Source organism: Lygodium microphyllum, chromosome 12, assembly GCF_053477565.2.
Source record: "Lygodium microphyllum isolate KBCC chromosome 12, Lygodium_microphyllum_v1.1.10, whole genome shotgun sequence".
Lineage (NCBI taxonomy): Eukaryota > Viridiplantae > Streptophyta > Polypodiopsida > Schizaeales > Lygodiaceae > Lygodium > Lygodium microphyllum.
This window is the reverse complement of record NC_141146.1, coordinates 72,344,449-72,364,707: the sequence shown is the minus strand read 5'-3', so window position 1 is coordinate 72,364,707 and position 20,259 is coordinate 72,344,449. Positions and strand designations below refer to the sequence as shown.

The window sequence follows — 20,259 nt, the reverse complement described above, 5'->3', positions numbered from 1 at the left end:
GTTTTTAGTCAATTTTTGATATTCTAGATATTATCTCTTGTAAAAATCCATAAAACTATACATAACTTCTAGATTAGGAGGACATGTAAAAGAAAGCATGTAGCTTTTAGCCAATTTGAGAGGATTATATGTAAAAAAATAGATTAGCAAAATCGCGCGACGCGCGATCGCTGTTTTCAAGCAAAGAAGAGCACTTCAAAAGTGGGAGATGAAGAAGGAGTGATCTAACAGGATTCTAGCCAAGGGTCCTGGTATTTAACCCCCCTTTCGGAGCCATTAGAAGCATCAAATTGGCGATCTGAGCAGCATAGAGGAATGTATTATTTTGTACATGTTTTTGTCTATTAGAGTTATATTTTCTCATAATGCTGAAAGAAACTGACAGACCCGTTCTCTTCCGTCTACTCCTCTCCTCGAATCTACCTACACCCTGCTGTCTCTTATCTTCAAAAACTTGGCTTGAAACCTTCAACACTTCTCTTATCTCTACCATCTCCAAAGTCTAAGCTCTTGAACCCCCTTACATTCTTCTCTTGCCAAACCCATGTGGTGACCTTCAACCCTACGCGCTGTGACATTGTTGAACCCGATGTGAAGGTCGGTGTAAGAGAACTCCAAGATAGGGGATTCTTCAAGAGATACTCTACAAAAATTGGTGCGCATACTGCAGCAGACTCGGCAACAACAAATCCAAATGTTACAATAACAAAAACAAAGGCAAGACAAAGAGAAGATTGATTCCACAGCTATCAAGGCCCTAGAGAAAACAATTTAATGGTCAAAATGTCTCTGTTTTTATTCGCTTATATGTTGAAAAAATGCTCTTCTTTGGTGTACCACAACATGCATGGAGCCCTTTTTTTGCCAAGCTAGCCAAGCATGGTCTTCAAGAAAGAATCCATGGTCTTTTTCAACAAGATGCGGATTGGGCTATATTCAAAAAAGCCCTACGCGAAGAATTCTTCTTAGAAGACTCTGGCCTAATGATGAAGAAAAGTTTCACTGAATGGGTTGAAAAACCCAACAAAGGTTTAGGTGCAACAGCTCTATACCATGAGTTTGAAAGTAAATTTGGACAACTTGATGCTGAAGACCAACAAAGTATGGAAGGTCAGAAGATTGAATTATTCCTTAAGGCTGTAGATCCCATTCTGCAAGTGAAGCTTGCTGATCACTTAGAAGATGCTACCTCCAAATCAGGAGTCAAGACTGCATGGACAGATGTTACTGATGCAGTTAACATGATTTCTCGAAGAGAGCGGATGCGACTAAGATTGGGCTCTACTTCAACTTCAACAACTCCATTAATGGAGCTTGTTCCACCTTCAAAATCCCCTATTCCTTTGACTAATCAACTAACTCTTTCTTCTTTTGTTCATTCTAAAAATGATGTAATGATGAACTCATTAAAAGCATGCATGACCTTCATCTAAATATTACAGAAATTAGTTCCAAAGTAGAGAAGCTGGATGTCAAAGTCAAAGAGCGAGGATGAGCATAAACTCAAAGACCCATGAGAGAAGGCTTTAAGAGGCATTCTATTTGGTGTGAGAGCCAACAACATGAGAAGAGGGAGCGTTCTACCTTCCGTGAGGTTGAAGTACAGAAGCTCATCTTTTGGAAAGACGGAAAAATTTATGTGGCTGAAACTGGTCTTCCACTAGAGCCAAATTTTGGCAATGGTGAAATGAAGAAAAGATTAGAAGATTTAGTTGTAAAGAATGCTTATGCAGCAATTGATGCAACTACCTATGGGCTGCAAATATGAGCCAATTAAATCAAGTTTGAAAGCATGTAAAGCTAATGTGCAATCTAAAGTATGGATGCATGCACTAGATCAAATGGAACGTGGTAAAGAATCCAAAGAAGATTTGGCTAACGCCAGTCAGTATATTCATGGAATAACTGGTTGAAAAGAACTGGTAGATTATTTTTCTACCTTTGCACATTTGGCTGACGTGAATCATAAAGAAGTCTTGATTGAAGAAAAGAGAAGAAGAGAAGATGAACCAGGGCCTTCCTCTTCTGGCCCTTCGAAACTGGTAACTAGAAGAACGCCTAAACAACCAAAGCTTGCTGAACATATAACCCCAGATCAAGAGATGGAAGATGTTCCACAAACAAAGAAGATCAAAGGAAAGAAGAAAGGCAAGCAGCCAGGCTACAAATTGCAGTGTGACATAGAATCTGCAACCAATCTCAAACGAGTCTTAGAAGAACGAATTCTACGAATCAAAATTGAATTCACCTTAGGCGAAATTCTTGGAATTGCCAAACATGAATTCCATAATGTAATTATTAATGTAATCAAAAGTAAAAGACAATATGTTGGTGATGAAGCTGAAGAAACAGTGCATGCTTTTTTACAACTTCTTCGAGTTTTTGTGCAGGATGAAGAGAAGCTAACTTCACAAGGAATTCAACTTGAAGCAGTTAAAGAATTAATTGCAGCAATTGAAGCTGAAGATAAAGAAAACATGAATGCAAAAATTAAAGAAGTGAAAGCTGAAAATGTAATGCTCGGTTGGTCCAAACTAGTTGGGCAGCCCACCTCTCAAAAAGAAGGCCGTCTACAGCACATGCATGAGGAAGAAGAGGCTCGGTTCATTCTAAGGAGTCACTACTCCCGTACGCATTGGGCAAGAGCAACAACGGAGACAGATGTCAAAATTGGAGAAAAAGAAACACCATGTATTGCACTCTTAGACCATGGCTCAGAGATAAACGTCATGGCAAGGAGTCTCTATGGAAGTAGCAGATAGCCCACAGATGTTTATCCAGGTTGGCGAATGAGAGCTGCAAACAACTCTTTGGAGAGTTATATGCTGCATGTCCTAATGTGCAGGTAACTATTGGAGACATAAAATACAATTTTCACTTTTTTGTTCAAGACTCTTGTAGTTACCCTATCATTCTTAGGCAACCTTACATTTTTGAAGCCCGCTTGGAAACAAAATCTCTTGATGATGGTTCTTCCTATGCTCGAATCCGAAGCAAGGATAATGAATGAGCTGTCCAATTTCTTACTGTGTGTGTTAACCATCATCGAAACAGAGATCGACTATGTGATTAGGGAGTGCCTCCTAATGCCTGAGAATTCAAGGGTTTTCAGGCTACGTTCTATAAAGGGGGGCTATGGTAGTGCGTCATGTAAAACGATTGAACCTCCTTATGCTACAGAAATTGTGTCTCTAGGAAATTTGTATGTATGTACATCCAATAGTGTGGGTTATTATAAGTCTCTTCCGGCCATGACTAAGGCTGAAATAAAATATTTATGTCATGTAAAAAGGGAGCTCAAAACTTATGACATGATGGTTGAAAATGAAGATATTTCGGGCATTTTTTTGGACTGATTACTACTGACACGTTGGCTGAAATATATGCAGCTGCTCATGCAAAAAATTAGGCTGAAAATCAGTCCATAGAAGTATGTGCATTGGATTTTTTATCAAACAATTCAAGAATTTGTTGAATAGGAAAACAATGGTTTACTCAACAAGGCTGAAGCACAAATGGAGACAAAATACAATACAATGGATAAGAAAGTCAAACCTATGGTAGTCCCACTGCCTCCTGAAAGTGAAAGGCTCACTGATAGGGCAGCAAATCAGCTAAGTCTTCATGATCCTTCCAACATTGATCACAAGTTCACATGTGAAAGTATAAAAGAGCTCAAAATAGGTGAAAATTCTTTCCTTTCGCCGCGGCTGAAAAACACTCTTTTATGCAAATGCTAATGAAACATGGAGAAGCTTTTGCATTTCAACCAAGTGAAATAGGCTGTGTGGATCCAAATATTGTGGCTCCTATGGTCATTTTTACAGTCCCACATGTGCCTTGGAACCTCAAGCCCATTCCTGTTCCAAGGGTGCACCTGCCCAAATTATTGAAACTTCTAAATGAGAAGATCAGAATGAAGATTTTAGAACCTTCTTCAGCACCTTACTCAAACCGATGGTTTACTATGCCTAAGAAAAATGGATCTTTACGATTCATTCAAGATCTACAGCCTGTCAATTGTGTCACAATCCAAAATATTGGTTCGGGTCCAATTGTTGATGAGTTTGCTAAAGCTTTTGCAGGTAGAGCAATTTATTCTATGGGTGACCTATATTCAGGATATGACTGATTTCAGCTTTTATTAGAAAGCCGAGACATTACTGCAATGAAGATACCTCTTGGATTGGTCCCCATGTGCACTCTACCACAAGGTGCAACAAACTCTGTAGCCCATATGATGAATGCCATGCACAAAGTCTTAAGGGACTTTATTCCACAACTTACTCTTCCATTTCTTGATGATGTACCTATCAAGGGATGTGGAGTCAATGAAAAGAATGAGGAGCTTGACGAAGATGGTTGCAGGACATTTCTAGTTAACCATATTCATGATTGTGATAGGATTTTGACAAGGCTAGAAAAGGTACATCTTACCCTTTATGGAGCTAAGTCGATTTTTGGAGTAGAAGAAGTCCTAGTGGTCGGTCATCTATGTGGCCCCTATGGATGCAAACCTTCTCCAATCAAGATAGATGCCATCAGCAAAATGCAAGAAAAATGCACAAATGTTTCAGAGGTGAGAAGATTTCTTGGCGCATGTGTATTCTATCTCATATGGATACCAGATTTTGCTCATGTAGCCGAAAAACTTTATCAATTATTAAGAAAAGGCCAAAGATTCTCTTGGAATAAAGAGCATACTCTCACTATGTGTAAATTAAAGAAGCTATTAATTTTAGCCCCCACTCTCAAAAGGGCTCACTATTCAAATGGTCAACCCATCATCCTTACAAGTCCCATTGGGATAGGATGGGTTGTTGGCCAAGAGGATCTTGAAGGTAACAAGTATGCAATTTGTTTTGGAGAAAAGTTCTCAATGAACGTCAAAGAAGGCATGCACAAGTAAAAAGGGAATTGTGGGGAGTTGTAACAACATTAAAGTGTAATCGTGAATACTTTATAGGTGCTTCTGTAGTGGTAGAAACTGATTGTCTTCCACTCTTGGGCATGATTGCCAACTCCTCTACACCCGACATTGCTATGCTAAGATGGATTGCATATATTAAGTCTCTCAACCCCGAATTAAAGCATATTGCAGGGAAGGCGAATCTAGTTGCTGACATGCTATCACTGCAAGATATGACAATGAAGAAGAGTTGATGGAAGAAGATGAAGCTGAAGAATCTATACTTGGTGAATTTCATTCCATGGCTGCTGAAAATACCTTTTCAATTACTACATATACTGGTCCAAAGCTGAAAACAACAGGATGGTCAACTAGAAGCCAGCATGCTCATTGCATTGCTCAAGTTCTAGCTCATTTTCTTGAAGAATATTATGAAGAATATTGGCTAAAGATCAGCCAATATTTGAGCACAATGAAGAAGAAGGAGACTTGGACTGATGAGGAGTTCAAGCATATCAAGAGGAAAGCTTATGGCTTTTTTCTTAAAGAAGGACATCTATGGAAGCACGCAAAGAAGAAGAAAGGAGCACATGTCCAAGTTTTAGGTAACAAAAGATTGCAATAACAGGTAATGAAGGAATTTCATGAAAGCCTATGGGCTAGCCATAGAGGCATATGGGGAACCTTTAGTAAAGTCAAAGAAAAATATTGGTGGAAAAACATGTATCGAGACATAGCACATTTTTTTGAAACCGTTATGTGTGTCAAATGTATTCTATGGTCAAGCATCGAGATGGGTTACAACTAACTTATCCTTTGTCTATAGATTATAGATGGGTTATTGATCTTGTAACCATGCCTACAGGAATATGGAATATGCGGTATTTAGTGCTTGCAAGAGAGGATCTAACCAATCAAGTTGAAGGCAAAGCCTTAACAACCAAATCCACTCAAGTTGTTTGTCGTTTTTTGCTTCAAGAAGTGTTTTGTAGATATGGTTATGTGGGTAAAGTAACTGCAGATAGAGGAGAGTTGGATGCTGATGAGGCATGCAACTTCTTTGCTCAATTGGATATCAAGTTGGCTTTGACATCATCCTACTGTTAGCGATCAGACCCTATCGCACTGCACAGTCAGACTACCACATGGCAGTCCGACCTATTTCTGGACAGTCGGTTGCATTTAATGCAGCCGACTTGCATTTACTGGGCGCCTATTTTGTGGCTATTTATAGCCGATATTTCAGCAGTCTTCTCCCACTTCTGTTCACAGATTACAGGCTGGAGACTCATGCAGATTTCATCTCTGTCTGCAGATTTCAGGTTGGAGATCGTGTAGACTGCAGGGGACTTCGAGGTGAACAAGAGATTGCATCGTCGAGGTGGAGACACGCAGTCCCGCGCACTGCACCCGTGTACATATCTGCATATCTTTGCATACAGCACACTTTATACAGCAGATCCTCATCTTCCACTATCTCTTTCTCTCTCTTCTCTCTGCGTTCTCTCTCTCTCAGTCTTGGTCCCACACTTCCACATCGCTGCACTCTGACATGGTATCAGAGTAGTGTAGAAGGGCTGACTGAGTGAAGAAACAACCTGAAGAGGAGTTTCCATCGCGACACAAGGCTGCGTTTCTAGCGTTTGAGGGCGACCAGGAGGGCTGCGCCTCGGAACAAGGCTGAAGCGAGTGTGGGCGCACAGGAAAGGAGTCCAGTTGGTGGATTTGCTGTTGTTTTCTGCTATTTGAAGAGGAGGAAGGCTGACTTTTCAGTCTTCAAGTGCAGGTTTTGTTTTTTCATCGCCTCCGACAGGTGAAGAAGATTCGGGACGCGGAAGAAAGAGCCCTAGCAGGTTGCGTTTTCACAGTCACAGGGGGCTGCTTTTGCGTTTGTGAAGGCATTACAGGTGAAGATGTTTACAGAGATTAACTTGGAGTTCCAGACGATCATGGACCGGAAGGTGCCTGTCTTACCGGCTCTTCCCGCAGATCAAAAGCTCAATGGCGACAATTATTGCATCTGGCGTGTGTTGATGTTGGCCATCCTTGAGTCCTACAATTTGGCAGAGCTTGTACAGGAGGAGATCGACCAGCTCGCGATGAGAGATGAGTCTAAACTCTCTTCCAATGCTCGTGTGGAGTTGCCAAGGCACAGTCTCACTGGGACAAACTGAATGCCTGGATTCGTTCTTTTCTTTTTCTATCTTGTACTACAGCTGTGATAGCCCACATCGAGCACTTGACGGTGGCTCGGGAGATATGGCTGGAGCTTGATCAGATGTATAACTAGATGACCCTTATGAAGCGAGTTTCTTTGGAGGTGCAGATGCGGACCTTGTCCGTGAACAAGTCTTCTTCGTTGCGGGAGCACATCAACAAGCTTAGACAGCTTCAGATACAGGTTCACAATGTGGGGAAGCCGATTTCCTCCGAAGACATGGCGATCACACTTTTGTCCCAGTTGCCGCCACGATTCGGTGCTTTCTACTCTGACCTTATTGCTTCGGGGCGTGAGTCTACTCTTTGGTGGGAAGAGTTGGTTCCTATGGTCTTAGACCAAGAGGAACAATTGAAGGGACAATATGCTTCCAAGTCGGAAGCCTTGATAGGCCAAGCCTCTCAGAAGAAGGGGAAGGACCAAAAGAAGAAAAAGGAGGACAACAAGTCAAAGAAGGACAAGGACAAAGAATCCATATTCCATATTTGTGGAAAGACTGGCCATTGGAAGAAGGATTGCCCTGACAAAGACAAGAAGGACACCAACAAGAAGGACAAGAAGGATTCTGGAGCGGTGGCTGCACCCTCATCAGCTGCATTTCTTCATCTAGCTGTCATTGAGGACTCTACACCGAATGCTTCTGATGCTGTGATGATAGCTCCCTAGGCTCAAGAGTGGATCGTTGACAGTGGTGCCTCCCGACATATGACTCCTTCATCAGTTGGTGTTGCCTAGCTGCGACCTTCGCGTGGGCAGATTCTCATTGGAGATAGCTCTTTGGTGTCTATTGCAAGACGAGGTGAGGTGCAACTTATTCCAGATGGACGTGGTGGTACCAATACCTCAGAGGTCTTGCATGTGCTAGGTTTAGGGTATCATCTACTTTCTGTTCATAAGATTTGTTCCATTGGACTTTTGGTGCAGTTTGACAATGATTTGGTGCGAGTCCTTGATCGTGGGTCGAGGAAGGTTCTCTCATCAGGATATGAGGAGAACAACATCTACAAATTGACGTCTTCTACTGCCCTCCCTACTCTTCTTCTTACCTCTCAGACACTGTCAGAGCTATGGCATGCTCGGTTTGGTCACCTCAACTATGATTATCTTCGGAGGGTGTCACGTGGACAGCTTGTTCGAGGGTTGCCGGACATAGTGGTGAGCCAGTAGCCATGCATCTCCTGCATTCATGGGAAATAGCATAGGGATGCGATTCCCAACAAAGCTTTGCGGCGGTCTACTTCACCGATGGAGCTTGTATCTATGGATCTTTGTGGCCCTATGAGGAACAAGTCCTTGAGAGGCAGCTCGTACTTCATGTTGATTGTAGATGACTACAGCAGGATGACACGGACCTACTTCTTGGCATTGAAGTCAGAAGCTTTCTCACACTTCAAGGATTGGCTTCTCTTTGAGGAGAACCGATCAGGCCCGCAGGATTGTCCCTGAGGAGTGGGGACCGCAGGATGGTCCGCGGAGGTCACGGAGGCACCAGGCACATTCTACGGAGCTTGTTTGCTCTAACTATCATTTGATGACCCGTGTTATGCAGGATCGAGAGCCCACCTCCGCGAAGGAGGCTTTACAGTCCGCACCATGGAAGAAACCTATGGAAGCTGAGTTGGAGGCTATTGAGAGGAATGGCACTTGGTATCTCATGCCTCGCCCCCCGAATAAGAAGGTGATTGGCGTCAAATGGGTCTTCGAGACCAAGTACCTTAGCGATGGTTCTTTGGACAAGCACAAGGCTCGCCTTGTTGCTAAAGGTTTTGCACAACGCCCAGGGATTGATTGCCATGACACTTTTGCCCCCATTGCTCGTATGGTGACTATTCGAGCTATTCTTGCCTTGGCTGGCCATAGAAGATGGCCTGTCTACCAGTTGGATGTGAAGTCGGCCTTCCTTAATGGTGATTTGAAGGAGGAGATCTCTGTCGCCCGAGCAGCCTCCTGGCTTTAGATCTTTAGATGGGAAAGTCTATAGGTTGAAGAAGGCCTTGTATGGCCTCAAGCAAGCTTCACGTGCATGGAACGAGAAGATTGATTCGTTCCTTCAGTCACAGTTGGGATATTAGCGTTCCAAGGCAAATCTGCAGCTTTATATCCACACTTCCAAGGCTGGTTGTGTACTTTTTGTGTTGTATATTGATGATTTGATTGTCACAAGTGATCATGTAGAGAAGGTCAACGAGACGAAGGCAGCTTTACATCAAACGTTCGAGATGACGGATTTGGGTCTACTCCATTTCTTCTTGGGCCATGAGATTTATCAGTCTCAGAGGGGGATTTTCATCTCTCAATAGAGATATGTATAGGAGCTCTTGGTTTCTTTTGCGATGGAGGATTGTCGGGCCATTTCTACTCCTATGGATCCGAACTGGAAGGCCACTTCACATTCAGCTTCTCCCATGGCGGACGCTTCCCGCTATCGTCAGTTGATTGGATCCTTGATTTGGCTTCTCAACACTCGTGTTGATATTTGTTTTGATGTTGGGTTCTTGGCGGGGTTCATGAGTGAACCTCAGATGGTGCATTGGCAAGCTGCCTAGAGGATACTTCGGTATTTGAGGGGGACATCTAATTTAGGGATTCATTATCCAGCAGGCACAGGTTGTTCAGATCTTGTACTTGTAGGTTGGAGCGACTCGGAGGGCTGGTGATGTGGACCACAGGCGGTCTACAACAGGTTACTGTTTTACCTTGGGTGCAGGTGTTATCTCCTGGAGTAGCAAGAAGCAGCCCACGGTAGCCCTTTCGTCTACTGAGGCATAGTATCGGGCTGTGTCTTCCACCACATGTGAGGCTGTGTGGCTTCAGAGATTGTTGGAGGAGCTTGGTTGCTCCCAGACTCGTCCTACTTTGCTACAATGCGACAATGAGAGTTGCATTGCCTTGGCACGGAATCCTATTTTCCATGCACGGACGAAGCACATAGAGATGCAGTACCACGTCATCAGAGAGAAGCGTCTGGATGCGACCATCGCAGTGGAGTACTGCAAGACGGAGGACAATCTTGTAGATTTGTTTACGAAGGCACTTCCCCTGGCTCTACTTCGGAGACATGCCAGATCCCTCAGGCTTCTGCCCCGCCCAAGCTCTAAGAGGGGGTGTTAGTGATCAGACCCTGTCGGGGGACTGCACAGTTGGCAGTCCAACCTGTTTCTGGACAGTCGATTGCATTTAATGCAGCCGACCTGCATTTTTAGGGTGCCTATTTTGTGGCTATTTATAGCCGATATTTCAGCAGTCTTCTCCCACTTCTGTTTGCAGATTACAGGCTGGAGGCTCGTGCAGATTTCATCTCTGTCTGTAGATTTCAGTTTGGTGATCGTGCAGACTACAGCGGACTTCGAGGTGAACATCAGATTGCATTGTCGAGGTAGAGAGACGCAGTCCCGCGCACTACACCCGTGTACATATCTGCATATCTTTGTATACAACACACTTTATACAACAGATCCTCATCTTCCACTATCCCTTTCTCTCTCTTCTCTCTGCGTTCTCTCTCTCTCAGTCTTGGTCCCACGCTTCCACATCGCTGCACTCTGACACCTACAACCCTAAAGGCAATGGAAAGAGTGAGAGAGGTCATCAACCTATTCTCAAAGCTCTAGCAAAGTTTTGTAGAGGAAGAATCAAAGAATGGCCTAAAATGCTACATTTTGCATTATGGGCTGACCGGACTACTCATAGTTTAGTGACTGGCTATATGCCAGCTAAACTTACGCATGGACAACAACCACTTATGCCAATTGAAGAATCTATTCTCACATGGAGTCTTCTACCTTGGGAGGAAGGCATCAGTAGAGAAGAGTTGCTGACTTTGCACATATGGCAGCTAAAAAGAAGGCCTGAAGATGTTCAAGTAGCTATTGAGAAGCTAAAGGTAGCAAGACTAAAGAAAAAAAGAAGATTTGATAGGCGGCATCGACTTCGGCCAAGAGCAATTCAAGAAAATGACTGGGTGCTTGTCTATGACAGTAGCCTAGACAATCAATATAGTGCTTCTAGGAGGATGGTAAAGCGTTGGTTTGGCCCATATGTAGCAAAGGTCATTCATGATAATGCCACATATTCATTGGCTGAATTGGATGGAACAAGCATGAACATACCCATAGCTGAAAAAGATTCAAGCTCTTCAAATGAAGAGAAAGTTCAACATATGAGCTAGAAGACTTGAATATAATTCAAGAGCATGAAGACATAGAGCAAGTAGAAGAGACAGAAGATGAAGACATTGACATGGTAGAATATACTTCTTCTGACACTGCAAATCCATAAGACTTTGGCACATGCAAACAAGCCAAAGGCAGGGGGGAGCAGCCAAGCTTCAAGGTGAAGCTCCAATGGCGACCACACTTCAAGAAACCCTGCTGTACCTATGAATGTCTGAGAATACCTGTGAAGGAAGATCTCAAAGCTTGCGTGCACAGCCGGGAAGCGCTCCAGAGATCCCACTCTAATACCAGTTGAAGGGGATGCAATGGCAGTGGAGAAGAAGAAGAGGAAGATGTGAGAGAGAAGAGCAAACACAATGTAGGTGCTGTCCAACTGAACTAACATCCTTATTGCACTATCATATTATATATGAATAAAGAATGGGTGGTCATAGTATACACAGGTAGGCCCAGAGGCCTTTTATCCCAACACATCCTATGTTGGATTGTGTGATCTTAAATCAAAGACAATTAAAGACTTTGTCTCATGTGCAAAATGTCAACCAACTGAGGGTGGATCTGTTATCCCATCTTTCCAAGCAACCTCCTTTTGATCGTTTATTTTTTGAGGCCTATGCTAGACGTATTGCCTTAGGACCATTAGTTCCATCCTTGACCTACTATCAACAAATGGCTCATAGGTATGATGTTTATTTGTCCCTTTTCCAGAAAACCCCACATGTCACTTTACCCCTTCTATTTCAACCTAAAGATGCACCCCATATTCCTATTTGTACGCAATGTCCTTTCATCATTGATCGAGTATTTTGTCCCCTTCTTCCTTATCCTCCCCCATCTTCTCATTTCCTGTCCACGTTCCCACCACATTTCCTTACTCCTTTCCTTTTTCATACTGCTAAATTTCCAGATTCTCCTACCTTATCTTATTCTTCTTTTTACAATTTCTCTTATCCCTCTCTTCATCCTTTATCCCTTATTCCATTTCCGTCTCCTTCATTTTTATTTAGACTCCCCCTCAGTTGGAAAAGAATATGAAGACTTTGATTAGACAATCTTGAGAAGAAGAAGCTGGAGTGCTAGAGATTCTTTGACAGGACCCCAAATTAACTGGTGTGTGATTCTAGGAGAATGGAAGATTTCAAATCAATCCTTTCACAATTATTTACGTTTTGCTTAGCTTCATTCTTAGTCTTTGGATCCATCAGTGAGATTGGCTGCCCATTTTTCATGGTATCTAGCCTTTATGCGACCATCACTCTCATGGTGAAAAAAAACAAGTGTCAAAGTTATGTTTGGATGTCAATGTAGATGTGGATACCCATTAGCTAGATGCGCTTCATTTTCATGCTTTGTGCTTGCCAAGAAGATTTTTTATCCTACTAGAGAGAATGTGTTGTTTATAATTTTTGCAAAATCCTCCAAAAACCTTTGTGGATGAATCTTTATACCTAGAAATGTTTAAAAATCATCAATTCTTTAAAAGAGATCATCTTCATTGATCCGTTATCCTTTGTAACTTTGATGCTTGATCAGAATACATCTATCTATCTTTTTCCTTCCCAAGAGGTGCCATTCAGATATTATTTGTGTAAGTGGTGTGAGTTTTGGTATGTGTATATTGTTTATCTTTGGTGAATGGAGCTAAAGTTGAAGCTGGATTGATGAAGAAGATATTGGATTAAAAGCTAGCAGAAGATGATACTAATTTAAAGAAAACTCTTATATCCTTTATGAGTTTGTGTTGCTATCAAACATTTTTAATAAAATTGACATAATATCCAAAAGGGTGTTTTTCTTTCGTTGTAGTACTATCAAATATATAGGTTACTTGTTGGGGTTGTGATTGGATGATTTTATGAAGTGCTGGAAGACAAAAGATCACATTGAGCTCCTTATTGAAATTATATTCTTATTTTCCTTAGGTCGTGAGAACGCTTCCTTTCTAAGTGTGGGGATATGTAGAGTGTTGAAATGACTAGATTTTTTGGTTGATTTTTTATGGATTTTGAGTGATATTTGGTTGTTTTGGAAGTGTTTGAGAGTGTTTTGGATGATATTGATTATTTTTTGGAAGTTCATGATGATTCTTAGTAGAAATATGAGGTTCTATGATGTTCTAATAGGTTATGTTGAGGTTCTGATTAGTTCTGATACCTTATGTTTAGCTTCTGTTTTGTTCATATTTTCTTCTGTATAAAGCATGGATTGATGGGGTTGATGAAGGTTGAGGCCTTTTGAAAACTTATTGAATAGTTTTTGATAGTTTGGGATGGTTTTAGTATGAATTATGAGGTTCTGGTTTTTTTGTTGACCTTCTCTAACCCTCTGTTGAGCTTCTGTAGAGCCTATGTTCCTATTCTTTTTCTGTTCTATTCTATTCTGTAGATCTTCGCTAAGTGTTCTTTGATATGAGGGTATACTTTGGGAACTTTTCCTAACTTTTGAAAAGGATGACTATAAGTTCAAAATAGCTAAAACAAATGGAAGAAGTAGCTGCTCAAGACTCAAAGGAAGATTGAAGTGAAGTGACAGTAGTGAGCTATGAAGAGACATTGTAGTGGCTCTGGTGTCATTTCATACCTCCCACACCTCTTGGGAGGTGCATCCACGACCAAGAGATGCTTATTGTGCGTGATTATTGATTATTGTAGAGAGAAGATGATGTACTATTGATTGCGAGAGAGAGAGAGTCAGAGATAGCCAATTTTATCAAAATAATGTATCTATCTATGAGAGAATAAGAGAGAAACTATAAAGATAATGAAGATGAATACCATGTGATTATTTCCATTTAAAAGTTGTGTATTCTTTTGTGTTTCTTGTTCTATTGATGGATTCTATGAAGATGTTGAAGAATATGGTTGATTCTATCAAATTCTTGGGAGATATCTACTATGATGCTACGTGAAGATTTGTTTTTTTCCTTGTTGTGGTTCTCAAAAGAATGAAACAAAAGCTTGTTAATGTTACAAGATAGATTTTATTGCAGTAGAAACCCCTTTTCCTTGGTGTTCCTCTTGGGGCTCCAAAGTGCAAGTGGGCAAATGACCCACTCGTGACCACACCATGTGCATACTGCCAACATTAGGTCCAAGTGTCGAACAAAGTGATGCACTACCAACATATGAGCCCACAACCTCATAATTATGATCCCAAGTTTATGCCACTTACCATCACCATAGCAATGCAAGTCATGGAAAGGGCCTTGGAATTCTTAATTACCAAAGGACTAGAATTGGATAGCAAGAAGATGACATGAATGAAAATAGGAACTTTCTTTCCATATGATGATATAGAGACCAGAGTAGCATGACTAGAATGACCCTTTGCAAACATCTCATTTGGGATAAAGATTGAAAAATTTTTGACACAATGATATGGTAATGATAATGTGGTAATGGTGGTGTGGCAAGACACTTGATCATATGGCAATAGATATGTGGTAAATTTTGATTAAAGTTACAATTCGGGTTGTATGATATTATAATATAAATTTGAGCGAAATTTTTTGCAATCCAATCAATTAGACACAAATGGTGTTCGAGAAAAAGTAGGAACATGCAAAGACAAATTAGGGGAAACAACTGGTGTACAAATTGCAATTAGACATTGAAATTGTAATTGATCTAAAAAATGTCATTGAATTGAGAAGCACATCTTGAATAGCAAAGTGAAATTCACTTTGTAAGAGATTCTTGGCATTGAAGAGTTTTAAAAAGTGAGGAACTTGGTGATCATCAACATAGATTTAAACAAGGTCTATGATATGGTTTGGTGGGATTTTTTCACTATAGTCATGGGTAGACTAGGAATGGGGAGATAATTTTACCATATGGTGAATATACTCTTCAAGAATGTAGCCACAAAAGTGGAGCTCACTCGATACATAGTCCATTCTTTTTAGTTTAAGGAGATCACTCAAACAAGGATGCACCTATTCTCTTCAACATAGTTGGTCATCCACTACTTAATATGGTTGGATAACAAAGTGTAGAGAGATCCATTGTCTCCCTCTAGTAATAACTCCCAAAGGTGCACCCAGCTTTTTGTTGATGATAACTCAAATCTAATTTTGGTTTATAGGGCTAATTTGGGGCTAACAATTATGAGTAGTATGTAGTTTTAGGCATAAAAATTAGTAAAATTTAGACAAATATTCTTTATCTAGGTTTGGAAGATACATGTGATTAGATTTCTCAATGTAATCAAGGCAACATAAGTTTTTTGGTATCTAGAGTTCCCTCTAGAGTTGGGCATATTGATTAGATGTTCAGAAAGATAGAAAATATATTAAACACATTTTGTGCATTGTCTCTAAGTGTTCGAGTCAATTCAATAGTGGTAGATAAGATACTTCCACCTTCCTTGATGTTTTTAATATTAGTAACTCCATTCTCTAAGGTGTAGTGAAAAAAAGATGAGAAGATACTACAAAGGATTTTGTGGATCTTCGGACCAAGTAGTAGGTGGAATTCAATTTCTAGAAAGTGATAACCACAATAAGGAATTGTGGAGGGTTAGGGTTGTAGAAATCTCAGGAGAAATCAAGTCAAAGGTCAAAAAAATTGCTTTACAAGCTCAGTGAGGAAAACCATGGGCTATCATGATTAAAAACATGTGAGAGAAAGCAAATATATATGTGGAAAATGGACATCACTTACCCATAAGGCTAAGTTACATGGGGAAAAGTGGAGAAAAATTACATGGGTAAAAATGGACAATAGTTACTTAGAAGGATAGTGGTTGCCAATGGGAAAATCTAGTTTGCAGTATCTATCACAAGAATTACTCATTGACCAATGGAGATAAGTTGTGTCCAAGGTTCAATGAAAATTTGGAAATGAGAGTTATATGAGAGGCAGAGTATTTCTACAAAGTGTCTGGATGTTTCCCCAACCTTATGCTGTCAACATCCCCCCATCACCTAGGACCTCAAAATGGCAACAAGGGAACAAAGAAATGGTTGGATGTCTAGAATAATAACATATAGGGAGTACTTGAGTTGGAGGAAATAACATGTAATTTGTAGCTCGATAAAGAAGAGCACGAGTGCTTGATAGCACTCCTCTAAATCAAGAAGGCAAATTAAAGTGGTTGCTAGACAAAAAGGTTGTTCTAGAAGATATGTGTTGCTCTGTCATCAATACAAGGGGAAAATCACCATGCAAAACAAGCAAGAAATAGGACTTATAGAAGAGAAGGAACATATGGCTGCCCATTTCAAAGAAGCTTGGAAGACATGTTATCCTTACACCATTGTTGACACTTTGAGAAGAAAACTACTAAGAACTGGAAATGTTACACCAAGTGTTGAACTTAATGCCATGGAAAGTATGTGCTAAAAAGATACCTACTAAGGTTAAGATTTTCAAATTCATGAAAGCCAATGATTGATGACTCCTCTGTATGTACACTGTGAGATAGTAAAAAACCCATCACTTTCGGCACTATGTGGGGGCAATGAGATTGTGGGAAAGGGTGAGAGAATCCTCGAGAGTTCAACTTATAGAACATGTAAGGTATCATGTGATGTCAAAAGAAAAGGTATTATATTTAGTAAAATTCACAATATTATATTTACAAAAGGGTTTTTCAATTACAATTTGGAAAAAATCTATAAGTTTTGTAAAGTAAAAGGGATCATTTTAAGGCCTTAAAGGATGTAAAGAAAATGTATTTCTTTATATTCTTTGAACACACGTTATATAGATGATTTGTTATAGGTGGACTCCCCGAGGAGAGAATGCACCCATCTTGTTGGGCTAAATAATACCATTAGGATGCACATAGCTTTGTTTGGTTGATAAAGGATCCCTAGATGAGGAGTCTTTAAGGCTTTTGAAAGTAGTAAGGGCCATTGTTCTAAAAATCATTAAATTAAACCATTAGGAACAAGGTTTTTATAAAGGAGGCAAATAAATTTCCAATAGATATTATGTGTAAAAATATAAAGCAATGATCTGGCTCTACTTAGGGCACTTTGGAAAAATGACCAAGTCTTTAGGGTTGCCTTTAAGCACCTAGCTAACAGTTGAAGCATTTTGGCTTGGTCAGGTCACCAAATTTTATGTTTGTAAATATTCAATATAAATTCCATTTCATACTAAAAATAACAAATTTTATGAATCTATCTTAGTCTTAAATATTTTAACTAACTATAATTAAGAAAGGTAAGGAGTCTTTTACACCAACTCTTATTAAGAACTAAAGTAGACAATTTACTTAATCAAAATATTTTCTATAATATAAAAAAGGAACCAAATTCAATTGAGTAATCGCTATAAAATAACTAATAACTAATCCTTATTAGAAGCACTCTAATAATTCAATATCATCGAGTCCATACAGAGACAACATATTGTTCTATCCTACTAATCAAACTATCATGCCTACTAATGTTTATATGTATTGAGCTACTCAAATGCTAGCCAATAGTTAGTTATTGGTTAGTCATATATTACCTTCACGTGGCTTGTTGCACCATTGAAATAAAATTTTGAAGGAGTAAGGAGAAGAAATTCTCAAATTAACAAAGGAAAAACAAGAAGTGTGTTACACTAGATGGGCATGAAATGAACAAAATAGAGTTATGTTTAGCATAGGATTGAGCAACTAGCTTGAGGCACCCATTTGTATAATATGGCGTCTATTTCCAATTATTTTTCTAACATTTAATGCAAGGAAAACAAGTCCACAATTATATCTAGATATGACTTTTTAACTAGGAGTGGAAGGGGCATGTGTGTGTGTGTGTGTGTGCATGCACGACGTATACTTGTGTATATGTGTGTGCTGGGGATAGATGGCTGTTAGACACCTTCATATGGTCAATTCCAACTTTAACAAAAGTACAATTTTGTTTATAAGCTAGATCTTAAATACTTAGAGCAATGCTTGAATTTTGTATATTCTCCTATATAGAGAATTTTGAGAGAATGTAGGCAATTCTTCATACGTACATATAATTCCCTACTATTAGAAATGGGGAATGACATTCTTACATTCTCTTATGTAGGGAAATTTGAGAGAACATAGGAATTCACTATAATGATCTATAATTCCCTACTATTAGAAGTGGAGAATCAGATTATCCTATTCTCTTATATAGGGAATTTTGAAAGAATGTAGGAAATTCTCTCTTTTGATGTGTAATTCCCTACTAGTAGATGTGAGGAATTTGATTCCCTAGTTATATGTACGAAATACATGGATACATATATATGAAATATCAATGAATTTCCTACTTTTAATAAAATTTCCTATATATGGATTGATTAAAAGTTGATTGTGAAGGTTGGGAAGAAGTCAAGGTTCCGTAGTAAGTGAGCCGTAATATTAAACAAAAGCTTAGAGGTATAAAAAAGAGAAAGGCCCTTCGCTGTAAAATTTAAGGTCATTTTTGTTATGTTATGACCAAAACTCTTGCGAACCCTAAGAAAAAACCTTGCAAATTGTTGTAGTCAAAGGTATTTGCATTATCATACGTGAAAATTGGCTTTTCTTGGGATAGTAGACGAGTTTGGGGTTTTGTTCATCATGCAAGACATTACTATTAGGCATGCAAGTAAATATGGAACACCTTTAAATGTGTCAAAGACTAGCTTTTTAATTAGGTAATACAAGGATGATGTTACCAATGGACATAGCAAGGGTGTACATCCTTCATATTTTCCTTCTAAATGTGACGTTTAAATTTTCCTTCCACAAAGGGATGTTTATTTATTAGGTGATTGCTGATGACTGATGACGGATTAGAAGAGGCTCCCAGTTTTACTCGACTGTATCATCGCTAGTACTAGCTCCTCCCTGCACGCTGCTCTGGCCAGCAGGCTGGTCGCACGAAGGCCAGCGGGACTCACACCCTGAAATGTATAAAACGTGCCAGAGCTGGTAAGCTAGCAATACTTGAAAGTTGACGTGAGGATTTAGACACGACCAGACAATCAAAGCTGTGGCTATCAAATGATTAGAGAGAGAGAGAGAGAGAGAGAGAGAGAGAGACGGACTGATTGTAGTTGATGTCGATCCTGCCGACGTCAGGGTTGGCGATATCGGCGAAGGCTGCGGCCGACAGGTCGAACTGGTTGGCAGCGCAGCCTGGGCACAGGTCCACGATCTTCACCGTGATGGGTCCGCCTCCCGTGCACCCGTTCCCCACGCACGCAATCTGGTACATCTGCCCGCATGCGGCGCCGCCGTTGTAGATGGCGCTGCTGGCCGCCGCGAACAGGTCCCCCGCCGGAAACTGGCTGGTGTCGTAGCCGTAGCAAGCGGAAGCTAGTGCAATCACAGATGGATGTATATACATATATGCAGATTTATAAGTACTCGTTTCGACATCAGGAATACAATTAACTGAAGTTAGTACTTAATATGGACATGTGTGATTGATTGATTCTTACGCGTGTACTGAGTATAATAAGTGGCGGTTCCAGAGTCGGCTCGGCACGTCCAAGCAGCTGCTAATATCCATGTGCCGATGGCGAGCATGATTGTATAAGCAGCCACTGCGCCACCCTCGCGTTTGCCTTGGACACCCGCCATTTCTCTCTCTCTCTCTCTCTCTCTCTCTCTCGCTCGCTCTCTCTTTCTCTCTCTCTCTCTCTCTTTCCGTGTCTCGCACAACTCCTGGGCCAATTGTCAACACAGCCGTGCTTAGTCCGATATATATAGGTGATTACAAGGCCGTGTAATCGTCATCGTTTTAACTACGTCTCTGTCGCCCGCCGGCGTGCCCTTGACTTATGCCGCAGGCCGGCACTGCCTGCCGGAACCATTATAAGCTTCTAGACCGTCACCTCCCCTTCCAGGAGGTCACCTTCTGTACGACCTTCAGTGTGTTCCACGCCTAGAAAGCAGACCTCCAATCAAAGCAACGTGACCGAAATGTTGGCGAGCAAGTCTAACGTTCAAATCAATCGCTTATGTAGCCGAAAGAGTGGCTATGGTGAGTCTCC

At 40.6% G+C, this 20,259-nt stretch overlaps 1 protein-coding gene across 1 annotated transcript; it reads right to left on the bottom strand.

Annotated features, from left to right (window-relative positions):
- Window positions 1-18,880: 18,880 nt before the first annotated feature.
- On the bottom strand, window positions 18,881-19,948 carry LOC148027907 (EG45-like domain containing protein). The gene is made up of 3 exons (XM_087688966.1): window positions 19,705-19,948; window positions 19,309-19,579; window positions 18,881-19,164 (listed from the first exon to the last, which is right to left on the bottom strand). The coding sequence occupies exons 1-3, from the start codon at window positions 19,844-19,846 to the stop codon at window positions 19,158-19,160; spliced, it is 420 nt and encodes a 139-aa protein (XP_087545092.1). The 5' UTR covers window positions 19,847-19,948; the 3' UTR covers window positions 18,881-19,157.
- Window positions 19,949-20,259: the final 311 nt, after the last annotated feature.

Bases quoted from the DNA above. Each gene is read 5' to 3' on its own strand.
- LOC148027907 (XM_087688966.1), bottom strand. From the start codon at position 19,846: ATGGCGGGTGTCCAAGGCAAACGCGAGGGTGGCGCAGTGGCTGCTTAT. The intron at 19,580-19,704 runs GTAAGAATCAAT...TGATTGCACTAG, and splicing joins TTATTATACTCAGTACACGC to CTTCCGCTTGCTACGGCTAC.